General features: G+C 39.7%; 1 protein-coding gene across 3 annotated transcripts in view; it reads left to right on the top strand.

Moving 5' to 3' along the window:
- The first annotated feature begins 11,800 nt into the window (after window positions 1–11,800).
- TXNL1 (thioredoxin like 1) overlaps window positions 11,801–17,948 on the top strand; it is a 29,058-nt gene continuing 22,910 nt past the window's right edge. The window contains exons 1-2 of one of the 3 annotated variants that reach the window (XM_023733981.1): window positions 11,903–12,140; window positions 16,200–17,650. Coding sequence is in view for 1 of the 3 variants with exons in the window: in XM_004379256.3 (XP_004379313.1) it covers window positions 12,043–12,140 (98 nt within the window). In the remaining 2 variants the exon portion in view is untranslated. Of the gene's footprint in view, window positions 12,141–15,033; window positions 17,651–17,948 lie in introns of those variants that run through there. The other 2 variants (XM_004379256.3, XM_023733982.1) reach the window with 2 other exon arrangements.

Below are 17,948 nucleotides of genomic sequence, written 5' to 3'. Positions count from 1 at the left end.
AAATAGAAAGTTAAATTTGGGGAAAGTAAAGGGGCATGAAGGGGAAGTTATTGAAAACTGCTGGAAAAGTTGATTTGGTCCAAATGATAAGAAATAACATGGGAAAAATAGAGTAAGGTCTGATAATGAAAGGTCTTGAATGCCCATGTAAGTTTTTTTTTTTGAGCTTTATTCCAAAGACAATGAAAAGTCATTGAAGACTTTTGACCAAAATATAGAATGGTGCTTTTCCTAACAATATTGTATTTCTTTCTTTATTGCTGCCTAACAAATTACTACAAACTTAGTAGCCTAAAATAGCACATATTTATTATCTCCCAGTTTCTGTGCATCAGAAATTCAGGCACAGCTTAGCTGAGTGCTCTGCTCAGTGTCTTACAAGACTGCAATCAAGGTGTCAGCCAGACCGCATTCTCAACTGGAGACCCAGCTAGGGCAGAATCCAATTCCAAGCTCATTCAGGCTCATTGATTCCCTTGTAGCTGTAAGACTAAGGGTCCTGGCTTCTTACTGGCTGTCGGATGGAAGCGGCCCTCGGGTCCTAGAGGCTGCCCATAATTCCTTGCCACATAGGCCACACCAAACGCCCTCTTACAACATAGTAGCTTACTTCTTCAAAGCCAGCCAGGAAAATCTAGCAAGTTGGAGTTTGTATATACATGTATGTGTGGATATATATGTACATGTATGTGTATATATACATATATATATACACACACACACACACACACACACAATGGGCTTAAGCATTGTAACAATCGTGAGGATGGCACAGTACTGGGCAGTGTTTCATTCTTTTGTACATAGTGTCACTATGAGTTGGAACCAACTCAACAGCACCTAACAACATATGTATATATATATGTTGTTTTTAGGTGCCATCTAGTCTATTCCAACTCATAGCAGCCCCATGTACAACAGAACAAAACACTGCCCAGTTCTGTGCCATCCTCACATTCGTTTTTATGCCTCAGCCCTTTGCTGCAGCCACTGTGTCAATCCGTCTCATTGAGGGTCTTCCTCTCTTTCACTGACCCTCTACTTTACCAAGCATGATATCCTTCTCGAGGGACTAGTTCCTTCTGATAACATGTCCAAATTATGTGAGACAAAGTCTCGCCATCCTTTCCTCTAAGGAACATTCTGGCTGTACTTCTTCAGAGACAGATTTGTTTGTTCTTTTGCAAGTCTGTGGTATATTCAATGTTCTTCGCCAACACCATAATTCAAAGGCATCAATTCTTCTTTGGTCTTCCTTATTCATTGTCCAGCTTTCTCATGCATAGGCGGTGATTGAAAACACCATGGCTTGAGTCAGGCCCGCCTTAGTCCTTAAAGTGATCTTTGCTTTTTAATACTTTAAAGAGATCTTTTGCAGCAGATTTGCCCAATGCAATGTATACTTTGATTTTTTGACTGCTGCTTCCATGGGTATTGATTGTGGATCCAAGTAAAACGAAATCCTTGACAACTTCAATCTTTTCTCCATTTATCATTATGTTGCTTACTGGTCCAGTTGTGAGGATTTTTGTTTTCTTTATGTTAAGGTATAATCCATACTGAAGGTTGTAGTCCTTGATCTTTATCAGTAAGTGCTTCAAGTCCTCTTCACTTTCAATAATCAAGATTGTGTCATCTGTATATCGCAGGTTGTTAATGAGTCTTCCTCCAATCCTGATGCCCCATTCTTCTTCATATAGTCGAGCTTCTCAGATTATTTATTCAGCATACAGATTGAAGAAGTATGGTGAAAGGATACAACCCTGACGCACACCTTCCCTAACTTTAAACCACGCAGTAACCACGGGTTCTGTTCGAATGACTGCCTCTTGGTCTATGTACAGGTTCCTCATGAACACAATTAAGTGTTCTGGAATTCCCAGTCTTCACACTGTTATCCATAATTTGTTATGATCCACACAGTCGAATGCCTTTGCACAGTCAATGAAACACAGGTAAACATCTTTCTGGTATTCTCTGCTTTCAGCCAGGATCCATCTGACTTCAGCAGTGATATCCCTCGTTCCATGTCCTCTTCTGAATCTAGCTTGAATTTCTGGCAGTTCCCTGTCAATATACTGCTGCAGCTGCTTTTGAATGATCTTCAGCAAAATTTTACTTATGTGTGACATTAATGATGTTTTTCCATAATTTCGTTTCGACACTTCCTGCGTCATTCAGTATTTTGTCCATAGATTCCTTCAACATTGCAACTCAAGGCTTGAATTTTTTCTTCAGTTCTTTCAGCTTGAGAAATGCCGAGTGTGTTCTTCCTTTTTGGTTTTCTAACTCCAGGTCTTTGCAATCAGAATCAAAGGAGTGACATCCCACCACCTTGGCCATATTCTATTGGTTAGAAGCAAGTAACAGGAGAGGAGAGGATTATACAAGTGTGTGACTCATAGTGGGGGGTCACCCTAGGGAAATTAAACTGGCAGCAGCATATCATGTAAATTATGGAGAGACAGGGAGACAAAGAGACCAGTGAGAAGTTGTTTGTTGTTGTTTTTTTTTATAAAAAAGTGTAGTTGTCACCAGAACAGAATCATAAATGGAACCCATAGGGTAAGAGTCAGAAATTCCATCATGCTATAGGCATAAAAAACTTATCACTATGTCCTTGGAATTTAAGTTCCTTAGTGCTGCTGTAACAGAAATACCACAAGTGGGTGGTTTTAACAAACAGAAAATTATTTTCTCACAGTTTAGGAAGCTCGAAGTCAGAATTTACGGCATCAGCTCTAGAGGAAGTCTCTCTGTCCTCTTTGAGGAAGGATCTCTTTCAGTTTCTGTAGGCATTCATCTCCAGATAGCAGGTATCTTTCCCTCCCTTTGTGCTTGCTTCTTTGTGCCTAATCTTTCTCAAAAGCTAGTAGGTTTAAAACACCCTACTAATATGGTCTCATTAGCATAACAAAGAAAACCCACTTGGAACAAAGGAAAATGAAGAACACCAAAGACACAAGAAAAATATTAGCCCAAGAGACAAAGGGGTCACATAAACCAAAGACTCCATTAACCTGAGGCCAGAAGAACTAGATGGTGCCTGGCTACCACCAATTACCATCCCTGATGGAGCAGGAGAAAAACGTGGAGAAAAACCTAAATTCATGTAAAAAGGCCAGAGTTAATGGTCTGACTGAGACTGGAGGAACCCTCGAAGCCATAGCCCCCGGATGTCCTGTTAACCCAGAACTAAAACCATTCCCAAAGCCCGCTCTTCAGACAAAGATTAGACTGGACTGTAAAACATAAAATAATACTCGCAAAGAGTGTGCTTCTTAGTTCAAGCAGATACACGAGACCAAATGGGCAGCTCCTATCCAGAGGCAGGATGAGAAAGCAGGAATGGACAGGAGCTGGTTGGATGGCCACAGTAAACCTGGGGTGGAAAGGGGGAGTATGCTGTCACATTATAGGGATTGCAATTAGTATCATATAATAATATGTGTATAAATTTTTGTATACAAAATTACCTTGAGCTGTAAACTTCAACATAAAGCACAATAAAAAATAAAATAAAACACCCTATACTGATGTAGTCTCATTAACATAACAAAGAAAAACATATTCCCAAATGGGATTGTACCCACAGGTATAGGGGTTAGGATTCCAACACATATTTTGGGAGGACACAGTTCAATCCATAACATCCTACAACACACCAATACTTCCTGGACTTCCAGAGCTCCAAGTTAGCTCTCCAAAAGGCAAAGTCGTCCATTTTACAAATTTCAGAAAAATAAGATTATCATGCTGCCCAATGATCTAACAGTGACCTCATTATTACTATCATTTTCTGATTGTTTCATTGGTGCTGTTATTTTTTCCTCATCTAGATTGTGAGCCTGTAGTTTGGTGTTCCCCATAGTGCCTAGTATTTTGCTAACTCTGTCCTTTCCTTAATAGACCCCCTCCCCTAAAAGTCACATCACACTTGGGGGCTCCACGTTAACACCGGGAGTACTTACACTTTATGATGGTGCCACAGAATAGATAAATAAGCGTTCTTTACATGACTTTGTGTAATTAAAACTCTTTAAGTGCTTCCCGTTGCACTTTTCTCACATGATATGAAAGTCAACTGGTGAGACTTTTTTTTTCCTATCTCATGACTTCCACTAAATCATTTCTTTCCTCTCCAAGTAACAGGATGTCTCTTTCTAGAAATACCACTATTTGGTCTATACTCAGGCCTTCTAGGAAGGCATGAAGGGGATAAGATTGGGGGTCCTTAGGTGCCTCATGAATGAGGGCTTGGGGGCCCATCATCAAGCTACCAAGATCAGCAAGGGGAACTTAGAATCGATAGTAAAGGAAGAGGTGATGAGTACCAGTTGTATCACTGTCACCAGCTGCTACAACAGGGACTGTAGTTTGTCCCACTAACCTCCCTCGTCTAAGCTTCCCCTCAAGCTGACAGCACCAGAACTCTGGCAAAGTTGCTCCCCATAGCTGTGTGGAGAAGCAGATTCATGCAGTGCAGATAGTGTGTCTCTGGGAGAAACAAAGATGTATTGCCCAGATTTCCCTTCAGAAAAAGATCTACTTTCCAGCTCCAAGGAAAATGTTACTTCAGCTTTCCAGCTGAGGATACACTATTCTTGGGGCAGCCCTGGACCAATATCTCTTCTAACAAACACTGGAACACTCTCTTGGCTGATAGAGACTTTGTTAGACCTGCTTTCCTCTCCCTCTGCATAATTTTGCTTCCTTTCTTTTTCTCTCAAAGGTGTTACCAAACCCAAAAACCAAACACGTTGTCATCAAGTCGATTCTGACTCATAGTGACCTATAGGAGAGAGTAGAACTGCCCCACAGGGTTTCCAAGGAGCAGCTGGTGGATTTGAACTGCTGACCTTTTGGTTAGCAGCTGAGCTCTTAACCACTGCACCACCAGGGCTCCCTCACAGATGTTTGTCTCCAATAAACCGATTGCACTCCTCACTCCATCTCAGCATCTGCTTTCCAGAGAACCCAACCTTCAACACAGCAAAATTTTAACAAGTGATAAATGCGGTGCCTTTACTGTACCTGTATTTTATTTTATTTTTTGCAAGTTTTCTGTAGCTTTGAATTTTTTCAAATAAAAAAGTTAGAGAAAAGAAATAAAGATTAATTAAAAGTTTTTAAAAAGAGATTCAGGAGACATATCAACCAATGCAATGTATATACCTTAATTTGATATTGATTCAAATAAGTTGTAACATAGATTAGGAGAAAGATGGGGAAATATGAACACTGGATATTTAACAGTATTAAGGAAGTGGTTGATACTTCAGGTGTGATAATGGTATTGTACGATTTTTTTGTTTGTTTTTTAAGGAACCCTTCCAGAAATACAGGCTGACATATTTATGGATAGAATCATATGATGCCTGGCATTTGCTTCACAGTAGTCTGGATTGAGGGGCAGTGGTAATGAGTAGTACCTTAAATTTACATCTGTCTTCATGAAAGAATACTTTTTTTTTTTAACCTGTCCTGAATTTTAATTCTTCAAGATGGATAGAGTAATTTTTTCAGCATTCATTAGTGTTGGGCACTATGCTAAGAGCTGGGCATGCAGAAGGTGAAAAGACTTTGTTCTTGTGGTCACTGCTCACAGTCTGGTGGGGAGACAGATACATCTACAGCAATTACAACACAGGGTGAGAAGCAATGTACACTTTATACTAGTTGCAGGGTCTTATCCTCCTAGTTCCCTTCAAATTCTAATATTCTGAGTTTTGGTAGGAAACATTCCGTTTTTAACATCTTGTGAGTAGCCACTTTCTTATTCTGCAAAATTCAACTAACATACATTTTATTTTTATTGAATTTCTTCAGTCCCTGGTCCTCAGATGTACTTATATTATTCAAATATCTGCTGCTCAAGAATACACTGACTGATGAGGGTGTATTTGTTTTCTGTGAGTGTATGTGTTTGTAGGCACACCTGAGATGTTGTTGTTGTTAGGTGCCATCAGTGGATTCTGACTCATGGCAACTCCATGTGACAGAGTAGAGCTGCCTCATAGGGTTTTCTAGGCTGTAATTTTTACGGGAGCAGATCACCAGGTCTTTCTCCCATGGAGCCTCTGGGTGGGTTCAAACCATCAACTTTTCTGATAGCAGCTAAGCGCTTAACTGTTGTGCCACCAGGGCTCCTTAAACACCTGAGATAGGGTTTTGAATACAGTGAAAGCCTCTATTAAGAGCTTTGTCATTTCCTTCCCTGTCCTTCCCATCAAGACAATATCCACTGCACCATCACAAGCAAAAAGAATTCTCTTTTACAAGTAATTAAGTGAAAACATAGATTGTTGGTTATGTGCAGTATATCAGTTCTAAAGAGTTAATGCCAACTCCGACATACTCTTTTAAAAAATATGTAAATAAAATATGCATTTTTTATTGCAGAGGCTAAGATGTCTAAATTATTTTTCTAAACATTTGGGCTTCTTAACAGAAACTTTAGGCAGTTTGATGACTTCTAGACCTCAGATATAAATTTCTACACATTGCAGTTATCACCTGCCTTTCAATATTTTACATACAAATCACTACTACTTTCCTCTCCCTTTTTCTCTCTTTCTAGAAATATCACTATTTGCTCCATACTTAGGCCTTCTAGGAAGGAGTAAAAGGGATAAGGTTGGCAGTTCTCAGGCTCCTTATGGATTAAGGTTTGGGGGCACATCACCAAGCTACCAAGATCAGCAAAGAGAAATTGGGTACCTTATTCCCAAAGAAGTAAAGCACATTTTATATTATTTTATGTTATACCAGTTGATTTAGAAAATCATATTGGAATCATTTATTCCTTCTCCTTTAGCATAGAGAATGTGACCTAAGTGGAGCTGGGCTCACAAGGACTCACAAGGACACATCAACTGGGCCCTGAGATAAAGACAATAGATGGGACAATCTTAGAAATTATCTTTTAGGGAAGGAAAATATCTTTTAGGGGACTTTTCACATAAAGCCAATCGAACAGAACACAAAAGACTTTTCACTCTTATCTTTTTCTATTAGCATTTAGTGAACAGAAAATTTGTTGGACCAATGAAGACCCTCCTGACTGTCATTACTGAAACCTGTACCAATGATTGTTAAGAAACACAATTCAAAAAGTAGTATTACAGTTTCTAGCCAATCTGTGAAAAGGGGAAGCTTTCAATGGTTTTGCTCACTTGTACTGTTAATATATATTGATGACTCTGTAATGGTCTGCAGACTCAGACATGACTCTGGCAGCATGCTTGTCTGTTTCCCACTTTTGCCTTTTTGAATATATGCCAAATAAAACTTTCTTTTTGCTTTACTAAACTTTGTGATATTTTTACCCTACAACACAATTTAACTCTGTTTATCAAATGGGTTATTTCTTAAAAAAATAGTTTCACATAATACCAAGCTTCGCCTCACTCTTAATGTTACAAAAGAGCAAAAATACGTAATTTATATAAATATTAAATAAAAAGGAAATCTTGCTTCATAATTTCTAAACCCATTCTAGCTGTATGTTATGGAATTTGAAAATGGAATACCATTTCCCTCAGCTGTCCCTAGGTGACACAATATCTTTTAGTCAAGGGGGTGTGATTTCCATTTAGATTTCAAGTATTTCTTTAGACAATGCCATCAAGTCAACAGATGGACTATTTCTTCCACTAATGCTATATATTCTTTAGGTTTGGACATTGGCTTGGTATTTTGGAGATTTCCTAGGAAGCCAAGAGTGGCCTATCACTGTGACAAATCTCCTCCATCTGGAATGTACTGAAGAACCTCAATGACAATTCTAAGAGTCAGTTTTGGGTGTTTCCCAGAAATGTAAAATAGGTTTTTCTTTTGAAATTTATATCAAACTGCCTACATGCAGTCTAGGTTGCGCCACAGAGGCACACCCCTGTCATGGGAGCTAAGCAGTTGTTTCGGGCAGCAGTGCAATTTTCATTTCATTAGAATAGTTCCAAGGTGTGGTTGGGAATTTCTCCAAGACTATTTTATTTATGGCTGTGTAGCATACCAGCTTGGTTCTTCCCTGTCCCTCCTGGCAACCAGCAAACTAATTTCCTATTAAAAAAATGCTTTTATGTTTAAATTAGCTAAAGTGGAATTTGTTGTCTGTGCTCAATAAATATTTGTTGAATAATTTGAATTACTGCAACTAATACACTTGACTGATGAGGATGCTATCAGCAGACCAGAATTTTGAGGCATTTCAGAATAAAAGAAGGAATTTAGATCACAATGATGGAAACATACTCAGTTTAAGAGGTGCAGGCTGCTATGAAAGATGGCGGATTCTACAGGAGGTGCTACAATCACAGAGGTGCCTAGAGGAAGTCCAGCTGGAGGGATCTGAGAGTCCCAGAGGGCTGTGTCTAGAAACTGATTGAGCAATAATACTGGAGGAGCAATTCCAATTATTCCTCAACCCCACTCTATTCCCCAAACTAACACCTCTTCTAAGCAGGTCAGTTGAGGCATTTACCTTCAGGGCAGAGTAATGAGGGCAAGTTTTTGGAATAGAGTGTAGAACAGTGCCTAGGTTAGTAGATGACACCCAAGAGCAAAAGGAAACTCTCCTATCCAGAAGATTAGCAGCACACCCTGGAGGACAAAAGCAAATCATTTGATATGTCAATAGCCTAGTATTTACTAGTAAGCACTCTAGTGTTAGACTGCCTTGACTTGAATGCTGGCTTCACTTCTTACTAGGTGTGTGACCTTGGGAAAATTATCTATGAAATAATACAGAAACAGTGAACAGAAGCAGCATCCACTGAAAGGCTAAAAGGGAATTTTAAAAAAGATAACTCCTTTCTCCTGTTGCTTTGGAGTCGACTTCAACTCATAGGGACTCTATAGGACAGGGTAGAACTGCCCCATCGGGTTTCCTAGGCTATAATCTTTTGGGGAGCAGACTGCCATATCTTCCTCCTGCATAGTGGCTGGTTAGTTTGAACCGTCAACCTTTCGGTTAGTAGCCAAGCACTTAACTGCTGTGTCACCAGGGCTCCCTTTAAAAGATAAACCTGCTATCAAGAATCACCAATCATGTAAGAAGAGCAACACCATGAAATGAAAATAAGGTATATAAACAGAAGCAATTAGAGATCCTGGAAATTAAAAATATGATCACTTAAATAAGACCTTCAATATATGGGTTAAAGAGAAGAAAGAACATAACTACTGAGCAACAAATATCACCATACATTTTAGGAAAGCCTACAATGTGTAAAAAACCAATGGCCTTAGCTAAAATAGGGATAATCCTGGTCACAGAACTAAAAGACAAACAAAAAACATCAACTCCTAGTATTTGCAATTTGAGGAGCCATTACATACATAAAAAAATCAAAGGACGCTAATGCTGTGAAAGAATAGTCAGAAAAAAAGAGAACTCTTGGAAATTAAAAATAAGATTGCAAAACAAAGTTGAAGAAATCTACCAGGAAGTAGACAAAAAAGAGAGAGAGACAGAAACAAAATATGAGTGAAAATATGAGACATAGAGGACCAACCAACCCAAAAGGACTCATATTTGACTAATAGTTATTCCCTAAAAAGAGAACAAAGAAAATTAAAGAAATAATACAAGAATATGTCCCAAAGCTCAAAGCAAAAGCCTCAAAGTAAAAAGAGTCCAAAAGCCCAGTACAATGGATCAAAAGAGAACCTTATCTTAGACATATCATTATGAAATTTCAGAATGCCAATAATAAACAGATCCTAAAAGCTGAGAGGGTTTGCGGAGGGGGGGGGGACGGGTAAGAAAGATGTCTTCTAGAAGAGAAGAAGTATCAACCTAACATCAGTCTTCTAAGGAGCAAAATGGGAAGGCAGAGAAAATTAAAGCAATGCCTTTAAGGTTCTGAGAATAAATGGCTTTCCACATAGAAACATATGCCTCGCTATTCATGATATGACCTCTACCTTCTCTCCAATTTCATCTTCCCAGTTAAATCCAAAAGCAAATCATTTGATATGTTACATAGCCTAATATTTACTTTTGAGCGCTCTCGTGTTAGACTGCCTTGACTTGAATGCTGGCTTCACTTTCTACTAGGTGTATCACCTTGGGAAAATTACTCTACCCATGAAATAACAATGGAACCTACTTCATAGGGTTGTTATGCGGATTGAGTACAGATATAGATACATATAGATATGCAGATGACACAACTTTGCTTTCTCAAAATGAAAACAATTTGAAGCAATAACTGAGGAAAGTCAAAGACTACATACAGCCTTCATTATGGTTTACGCCTGAACATGAAGAAAACTAAAATCTTCACAGCTGGACCGATAAACATGATAAATGAAAAAAAAGTTGAAGCTGTTAACAATTTCATTCTACTTGTATCAACAGTCAACGTCCATGGAAGCAGCAATCAAGAAACCAAACGATGTATTGCATTGGGCAAATCTGCTGCAAAAGACTTCTTTAAAGTTTTAAAAAGTATAAGGTCACTTTGATGACTAAGGTGTGCCTGACCCAAGCCATGGTCTTTCCAATCACCCTTATATGCATGGGGCCCTGGTGGCACAGTGGTTAAGCATTCAGCTGCTAACCAAAAGGTCAGCAGTTTGAATCCACCAGCAGCTCCTTGGAAACCCTATGGGACGGTGTCTTACAGGGTGGCTATGAGTTGGAATTGACTGTACAGCAACGGGTTTGGTTTTTTGGTTTTTATATGCATGTGAAAGTTGGACAGTGAAAATGGAAAACAGAAGAATTGATATGCTGGAAACGTAGTGTTGGCGAAGAATATTGAATATACCATGGACTGCCAAAAGAACAAGGAATATGCCCAGAACGCTTCTTAGATGTGAGGATGATGAGACTTCGGCTCGCTTAGTTTGGACATGTCATCAGGAAAGATCAATTGCTAGAAAAGGATATCTTGTTTGGTAGGGAGTCAGCAATAACGAGGGAAACCCTCAGTGAGATGGATTGACACAATTCACAACAATGGACTCAAACATACCAGTGATTATGGAGATGGCACAGAACTGGACAATGCTTTGTTCTGTTATGCAGAGCAGACTCAAGGGCAACTAACAACAACATCTTATATCTTCCTGGCACACAAAGTGTTAAATATTAGCTATTATTATTGGCTGTTTTCTTTTTGCACCTGCCAGTCCCTTTACCTCGAATACCTCTGTCATCTTTCACCTTCTGGCTAATTCCTACTTCTCTTTCAGTTGAGGAGTCAAATCTAGAGTTTTCCCTGCCCCACCCACCCATCTGATTTGCCTCCACCGTAGACGATAGCGTCTTTGTAACTATTGTTTGTGTCTGTCACTAGACTGTGAGCTTCCTGAAGGTAGAGATAGTGCTTTCATCATTTTATGCCCAACTCCCAAGTCAGGTGCACAGTACTTACTGAATGATTGCATGGAGAGCGCCCGTATGTAATGAGACTCATTAATAAATGTTCCTAAACGTATTTCGTCTCATAAGAAACAAACCTACGCCCCAAGTATTTCCAGGGGAAGGACAGGATTAAGACCTTAGGCAGTAGCTACCAACCTCGGAAAAAAAAAGGCCCCACATTCGCAACCGAAAAAACTCCACCGTAAAGACCTCAGGCGCGGAGAACACGGAGGACAACGTTCGAGACGCAGTCTGCGTCTGCACTTGTCAGCTCTTCACTTGCGCCTGCGCTGCTAAAGGCAGCGTGACGCGCCTCAGTAGACCGTGGGGCCGCGGTCCCCGTTTTAGGATTGGGCAGTGGAGGCCAAAACGGACGGCACGGAAATGACGCCCGGGTGCTCAAACGCTATCGGCCCAGCCGCGCGGTGGCTGCTGGGTGCCGCAAGCCGTCGCTTCCTTCGCCTCTCTCCTCCCAGTTCCCGGTTCCCGCCCCCTTAGCCTCTCCGTTCCTTGGCGTGACTCGGCACTGAGAGCCCCAGGAGAAGAGGCTGCGGTCGTCACCTCCTCTGTTCAGGCCTCGGCCTTCCTGAGCCTCCTCCTTTCTCTCCCGGGTCTTCCCCTTCAGTTTCGAAGTCGGTGGCATTAAGGCCGCCCTGCAGGCTGTGAGAATGGTAGGAGTGAAGCCGGTCGGGAGCGACCCGGATTTCCAGCCGGAGCTAAGCGGCGCGGGCTCCAGACTCACCGTGGTCAAGTTCACCATGAGAGGGTGAGGCCGTGCCCGAGCCCTGTGGGTCTGCCCGTCGGTCTGCCCCTGCTTTCCTTTCCCGGTCACAGCTCCCCGCCGTCTGCTGCTTCGGAATGTCCGGCGCTGGCCGCAGGTCCACGTCGCCGCTTTCAGGGTTAGGCCTCAGCTGTCGTGTGTGAGCCCCGATTTGCGCACAAGAGGGTCACAGGCGGGCTCGGAGGCCTGGCCCCGGCCGCATTCCCCAGCCTAAGAGACACCCGCCCGCCTCTTCTGAATCCTCGGATGAGCTCTGCTTTGGGGGATGGCCCACCTCTATGCTTTCTGTCTGTGAGAGCCTCCCTTGCCGCCCCTGCTTGCGCCGGTTCCTTTCTTTCTGGGACCAGCTGTCACTTGCATTTTAAAACCCAAAACCAAACCCACTGCCTTCGAGTCGATTGCGACTTATAGCGACCCTATAGGACAAAGTAGAACTGCCCCATAGGGTTTCCAAAGCTGTAATCTTTATGGATGCAGACTGACACTTCTTTCTCCCGTGGAGCGGCTGGTAGATTCGAACTGCTGACCTTTCGGTTAGCAGCCAAGCCCTTTAACCACTGTGCCGTCAGGGCTCCTGTTGCGTCTTAGAAACTCCAAAAGCTTCATTTACTGACCTCATTGTTTCTAGTTATCATCTGCAATTTCTGTAAAGCCTTTGATTCATGTGGGGCTTATATGCATAGTGGTTAGTCCTAAGGCCCAGTTAATGCATTTTGTATCAAGCTAATGTTGAGTCAGCATCCTTTGTAATTTATATAAGGTTTTTGTCCGTTTGTTTAGTAACTTTGTAGTTTAGACTCCCCTGTATATGCGATTACATGATTGTACAAATTTTATAGTACGTATATATTTCAGGTATTGACAGGTGGCGAGACGTCTGGGTTTGACCAAACAAACTCCGTTTTTGACTTGATGATTTAGGAGGGCAGGGATCTTGAAATATGTTGACTGTCTGATAATTCTCAATATAATGTTTAGGTCATGGAGCTAGTGGATCTTCCACATTGACTGTGTAATGTGCCTGTTGGAACTAGGCATTATGAACCAAGAGTTCAGCAGTGTGTGTATTTACAGATTTCCCCTTTGGTATGTCATAGCCTAGTTATGAGGAGTAGAGGTCTCCACTTGATATACCTTGACTCCCCCTTTCTGTCCCCCCCGTTATTGACACATATACTAACTTGGGGAAATCTATTACAGGTATCACTGTATATAACATTTTCTTGTCCAAGTAACTATAATAACAAAAGGTAATATTTTGAAACTCAGAGTAAAGAACATAGGTCCTGGCACATGGTTCAGTAAATGTTGAATATTTAAGTGGCGGCATTAAGATTAGATAGTTTTAGGGGAGGGATGGATGAAGATGAGAATAAATTAGTATTTCTTTTTGGACCAGTCTTATTCAGAATTGGAAAGGAGCAGTAAATTGGATGTAATAGGGTGTAATAGATTACCCATTTAACATGTGGACTTAACATGTTTTCTAAATTTAAGTGGATAAAGATTTCATATATTTTAAGACATGTCTAAATGAAATGTCAAAATTCTGTATGTCTTCCCAGCTTTAGCAATTTTGTAATGCTTATAGTAGTGCAGTGGTGCTAACTGAAAGCTTGTTGGTTCAAACTTACGAGTCACTCCTCGGGAGGAAGATGTGGCAGTCTGCTTCCATAAAGGTGACAGTCTTGGAAACTCCATGGGGCAGTTCTGTTCTGTCCTATAGGGTTGTTATGAGTTGGAATTGACTCGATGGCAAGACATTTTGTTTTTTAATGTATATTCTTAATATAGGGGAATACCTCTACCAAAGCCATTTATGTACCTAAACCAAAGTGAAAGAGGGAAGAGATGATTTTGCCAAGGAATCTCACTTTTAGTTTATTTTTCCAATTCTGTTAAATTGGAGCCTTTACATTTTTGTCACACAATGATACAGTCTTTTTCTTACCAAAGGAGAGGTTGAGATAGTAGAGTAATAAATAAATCATTTATTGATTGAAGCAAGGAAAGTAGGGGAAACATTGCTACTAAGGAAACACTTTTCCGTTAGTAATGTGTCATTTAAGCATTAAGTATAACTGCAGACATGATTGATTAAGAGCTGTGTTATTCAATACTGGGGAAACCAGCACAACTCAAACAAGGCAAGGTCATGGAAAAAAGAAAAGAGCTGTGTTATTTATTTTCGGAAAAAAAGTAGTTTTATGGGATGAAAGTTTTCTTTGTAAAAACTTAGGTCAAATAAGTAAAGTGTTTGCATTTATAGGAATTTTAAGTTTAAAAGCACTCTTGGGAGTCCCCACGATGCCTCTCTTCTGACCTGGCTATAAGTTCGGGGTTTTCCCACTACCCCTTCCAAATGCCAACTGTAAGCTTGGGAGTCCCCAGGCTTTCCCTCTTTTCTGACCTGCTGGCTCCCACTACCTTGGGTTCGATAATTTGATAGAATGACTCAGAGAACTCATGGAGAGTGCTGTACTTAACTATTATAGCTTTATTATAAAGGGTACAAATGAAGAGATGAATAGGATGAGGCCTGGGTCAGTTCCCAGTAATGTGTGTCCATGTCCAAAAACGGGATGTGCTTCTCTCCCATTTACAAGGATATCTTTAACCAACCAGGAAGCCCATGGAGCTTCCATGTCCAGAGCCTTTATTGGGGCCTTATTTCATAGACATGATTGATAGAAATCAGTTATACTTGATGGTCTTTCTGGCTTGATTAGCCCCCACCTGAGCCAGCTTATTAGCATAAACCTTCATGTGTAGTCTGGAAGCCTCAACAAAGATACTTCAAGCACTGAAGAATTCAGTATTAGATCCCCAAACAACAATATTCAGTAAAATTCTGTAAGAAACCTCTTAGGTCAGGGTTAATGCCATCCCATTTTAGACCCAGAGCAGTTTTCTGCAGCATCTATTTCTTCACTGGATTATTTCCACCTTTTGGCTGCAGTGAACATTGGTGTAGAAGTATCTGTTTGAGTCCCTGCTTTCAGTTTTTTTGGGTATATACCTAGGAGTGGAATTGCTGCATCATATGGTAATTCTGTGTTTAACTTTTTGAGGAGTAAGTTTAACTTTATTTTAATAGTTGTAGTGTGAAAGTATACACTTGTACTTATTTGCTCTTCTGTGCTCTGTGATTTCTTTTGACTTTTGACTAAAATTCCAACCTATGATCGTTAACTAAAATTAAACAAAGTGTCTAAACAACCAGTTGCCCTTGAGTTGATTCCAACTCATGGTGAACCCATGAGTCTCTTGAGTATAACGTCTCCATGGAATTTTTAGTGGGTGATTTTTTTGGAAGTAGACTGCCAGGTCTTTCTTCCAAGGTGCCTCTGGGTAGACTCAAACCTCCAACCTTTTGGTTAGTGCATTAACCGTTTACACCACCCAGAGACTCCAAATGAAGAATCTAGATGAGGTTAAATTATAAAAGGAAACGGCTATTTGTAAGGCAACTATTATTTTAGTAAAGTTTGTTCAGCTATAAGTAGTGTTTAATACTAGCTCATATGTGATTGGTAAATAGAAAAATGATGTCAGTATAATGTGGAAGTTGTGTTGGTTCATATGCAATTTTTACTAGGTAATGAAGAGCAGGAATGAAAATAAAACCTTATGCAGGAAGGAGAAGTGAGATTGTGAGGTCTTAGATTATGTTCATTTAAAATTGATAGATAATGACCAAATGACCCTTCGAAAAGGATGTATCAATTTATACTTTCATAAATAATGTTTTAGATTTACTAATAGCTAGGAGTATTTAGTTAAACTAAACATACAGGGTTAGTCGACTGTAAATGTTTATTTCTTTATAATTGTGTCTGAGCCTATTTGAGTATTATCTATTATTAGTAGATCCAAAAATCTACTTTCAGAAGCACTGTTTAATATTTAAGAACTTAATAGTTATTTTCTTAGCTTTTTGGGGTGAGACTTAAGGATGAAAATGCTGATTAAAATGTTAAGAATGGAGAGAAAATCACAACCTGAGTTTCAGATTAAAACATTTGTTCTCATTTTATGCTTTAGGATTTGTTTTTCCTTTCCCGTTCCTGTACTTTCATTGAGATATACATAGTGCACAGCCATAAATGTACAACGTAGTGTTTACAAACTGGACATACCTGGGTAATCAGCTTCCAGACAAGATACAGAAAATTGCTAGAGCATCCAGAAGACTCCCTCATGCCCCCTTCCTGTCACTAACTCTCATAAGGGTAACCATTATCCTCATTTATAATGTTTTGCCTGTATTTGAACTTTAAATAAATGGAATCATATTGTGTATTCTTGTGATTGACTTCTTTCCTCAATATTATTTGTGAGATTCATCCATATTTTTTGCAGGAGGTTTTATATCATTTATGCTCATTGCTGGATAGTATTACGTTGTATGAGTATCCACACTTCATTTAACCTATTCTGCTGTTGATAGGGATTTGGGTAGTTTCCAGTTTGTTTGTTTTTTCCAGCTTTTGACTGTTAGAAGTATTGCTACTGTCAGTAATTTTGCACATGTCCTAAGGAGAACATATTTACACATTTCTGTTGGGTACATACCTCAGGAATGGATTTGCTAGGTCATATGGTCGGCATATCCCTAGCTTTAGCAATACTGCCGGTTTCTTTTTTTCCCCAAAGTGGTTATACCAATTTGCACTGTCACTAACAGTCTATATGAGAGTTCAGTTACTTCGCATTCTTGACTTGATACTTTCAGGTTTAAGCTGTTTTGGTAGGCATGGTTTTAATTTGCATATTCCTAGTTTCCTGGTGACTTAATGATGTAGAACACCTTTTCATGTTTACTGGCTATTTGAGTAACCACATTTGTCAAGTGACTTTTCAAGAGTTTGCCAGTTTTTCTTTTGAGTGACAGTATTCTTACTGATTAGTAGGAGTCATCTACATATTGGAGGTACACATCCTTTGTCGGATATCTTTGCAAATGCTTTTTTCCTATTCTGTGGGTTGCCTTTTCACTCTCTTAATGGTATCTTTTGATGAACCAGAGGTCTTACTGTATTACAGTTTATCATCTTTTTCCATTTTGTATCCTGTTTAAAAAATATTTGCTTACTCCAAGATTTCAGAAGTGTGTATTCTCTATATATTTCTCTAAATCCTTGTTGTTTTACCTTTCACATTTAGATCTGCAACCCATCTGGAACTGATTTTTGTATAAGGTGTGAGATAAGGGTCATGATTCATTTTTTCCCTGTATGGATATCCAGTTGACCCAGCATCTTTTTCCCACTGCACTGCTATGTCACCTTTGTCATAAACCAGGTGACCATATATGGGGTGGATCTGTCTCTAGACTCTTTATTTTTCATTGGTCAGTTTGTTTATCCTTTTACCTATATGTTCCTAATTAATAAAGCCTGATAATGGTTCTTAATATCTAGTAATGTAATTTTTTCAGCTTTAATCCTCAGAATGGCTATGGCTGCTCTTGGCATTTTCCTGTAAATTTTCGGGTAAGCTTGTTAAGTCCCACGAGAAAACCTAAGGGGAGTTTACATTGACTCTAAAGATTAAATTGAGGAAAATTGACATCTTGACAATACTGAGTTTTCCAATTCATAAGTACAGTGTGTCCTTCCATTTATTTAGATCATCTTTAATATCTGTCAGTGAGAACAATCTGGAAAATGCTATTAGATACTGAGACCTAATACAACTATAGTCATTAAGACAATGTAGTATTTATGCAGATAAATACATAAATAGCCCAATGGAACAGACTAGAGAGTCTGATGCCAAGATTATGAGTGT

This window comes from Trichechus manatus, unplaced genomic scaffold (assembly GCF_000243295.1).
Source record: "Trichechus manatus latirostris isolate Lorelei unplaced genomic scaffold, TriManLat1.0 scaffold00063, whole genome shotgun sequence".
Lineage (NCBI taxonomy): Eukaryota > Metazoa > Chordata > Mammalia > Sirenia > Trichechidae > Trichechus > Trichechus manatus.
The sequence above is the reverse complement of the archived record's forward strand: the minus strand, read 5'-3'. Positions and strand labels throughout refer to the sequence as shown.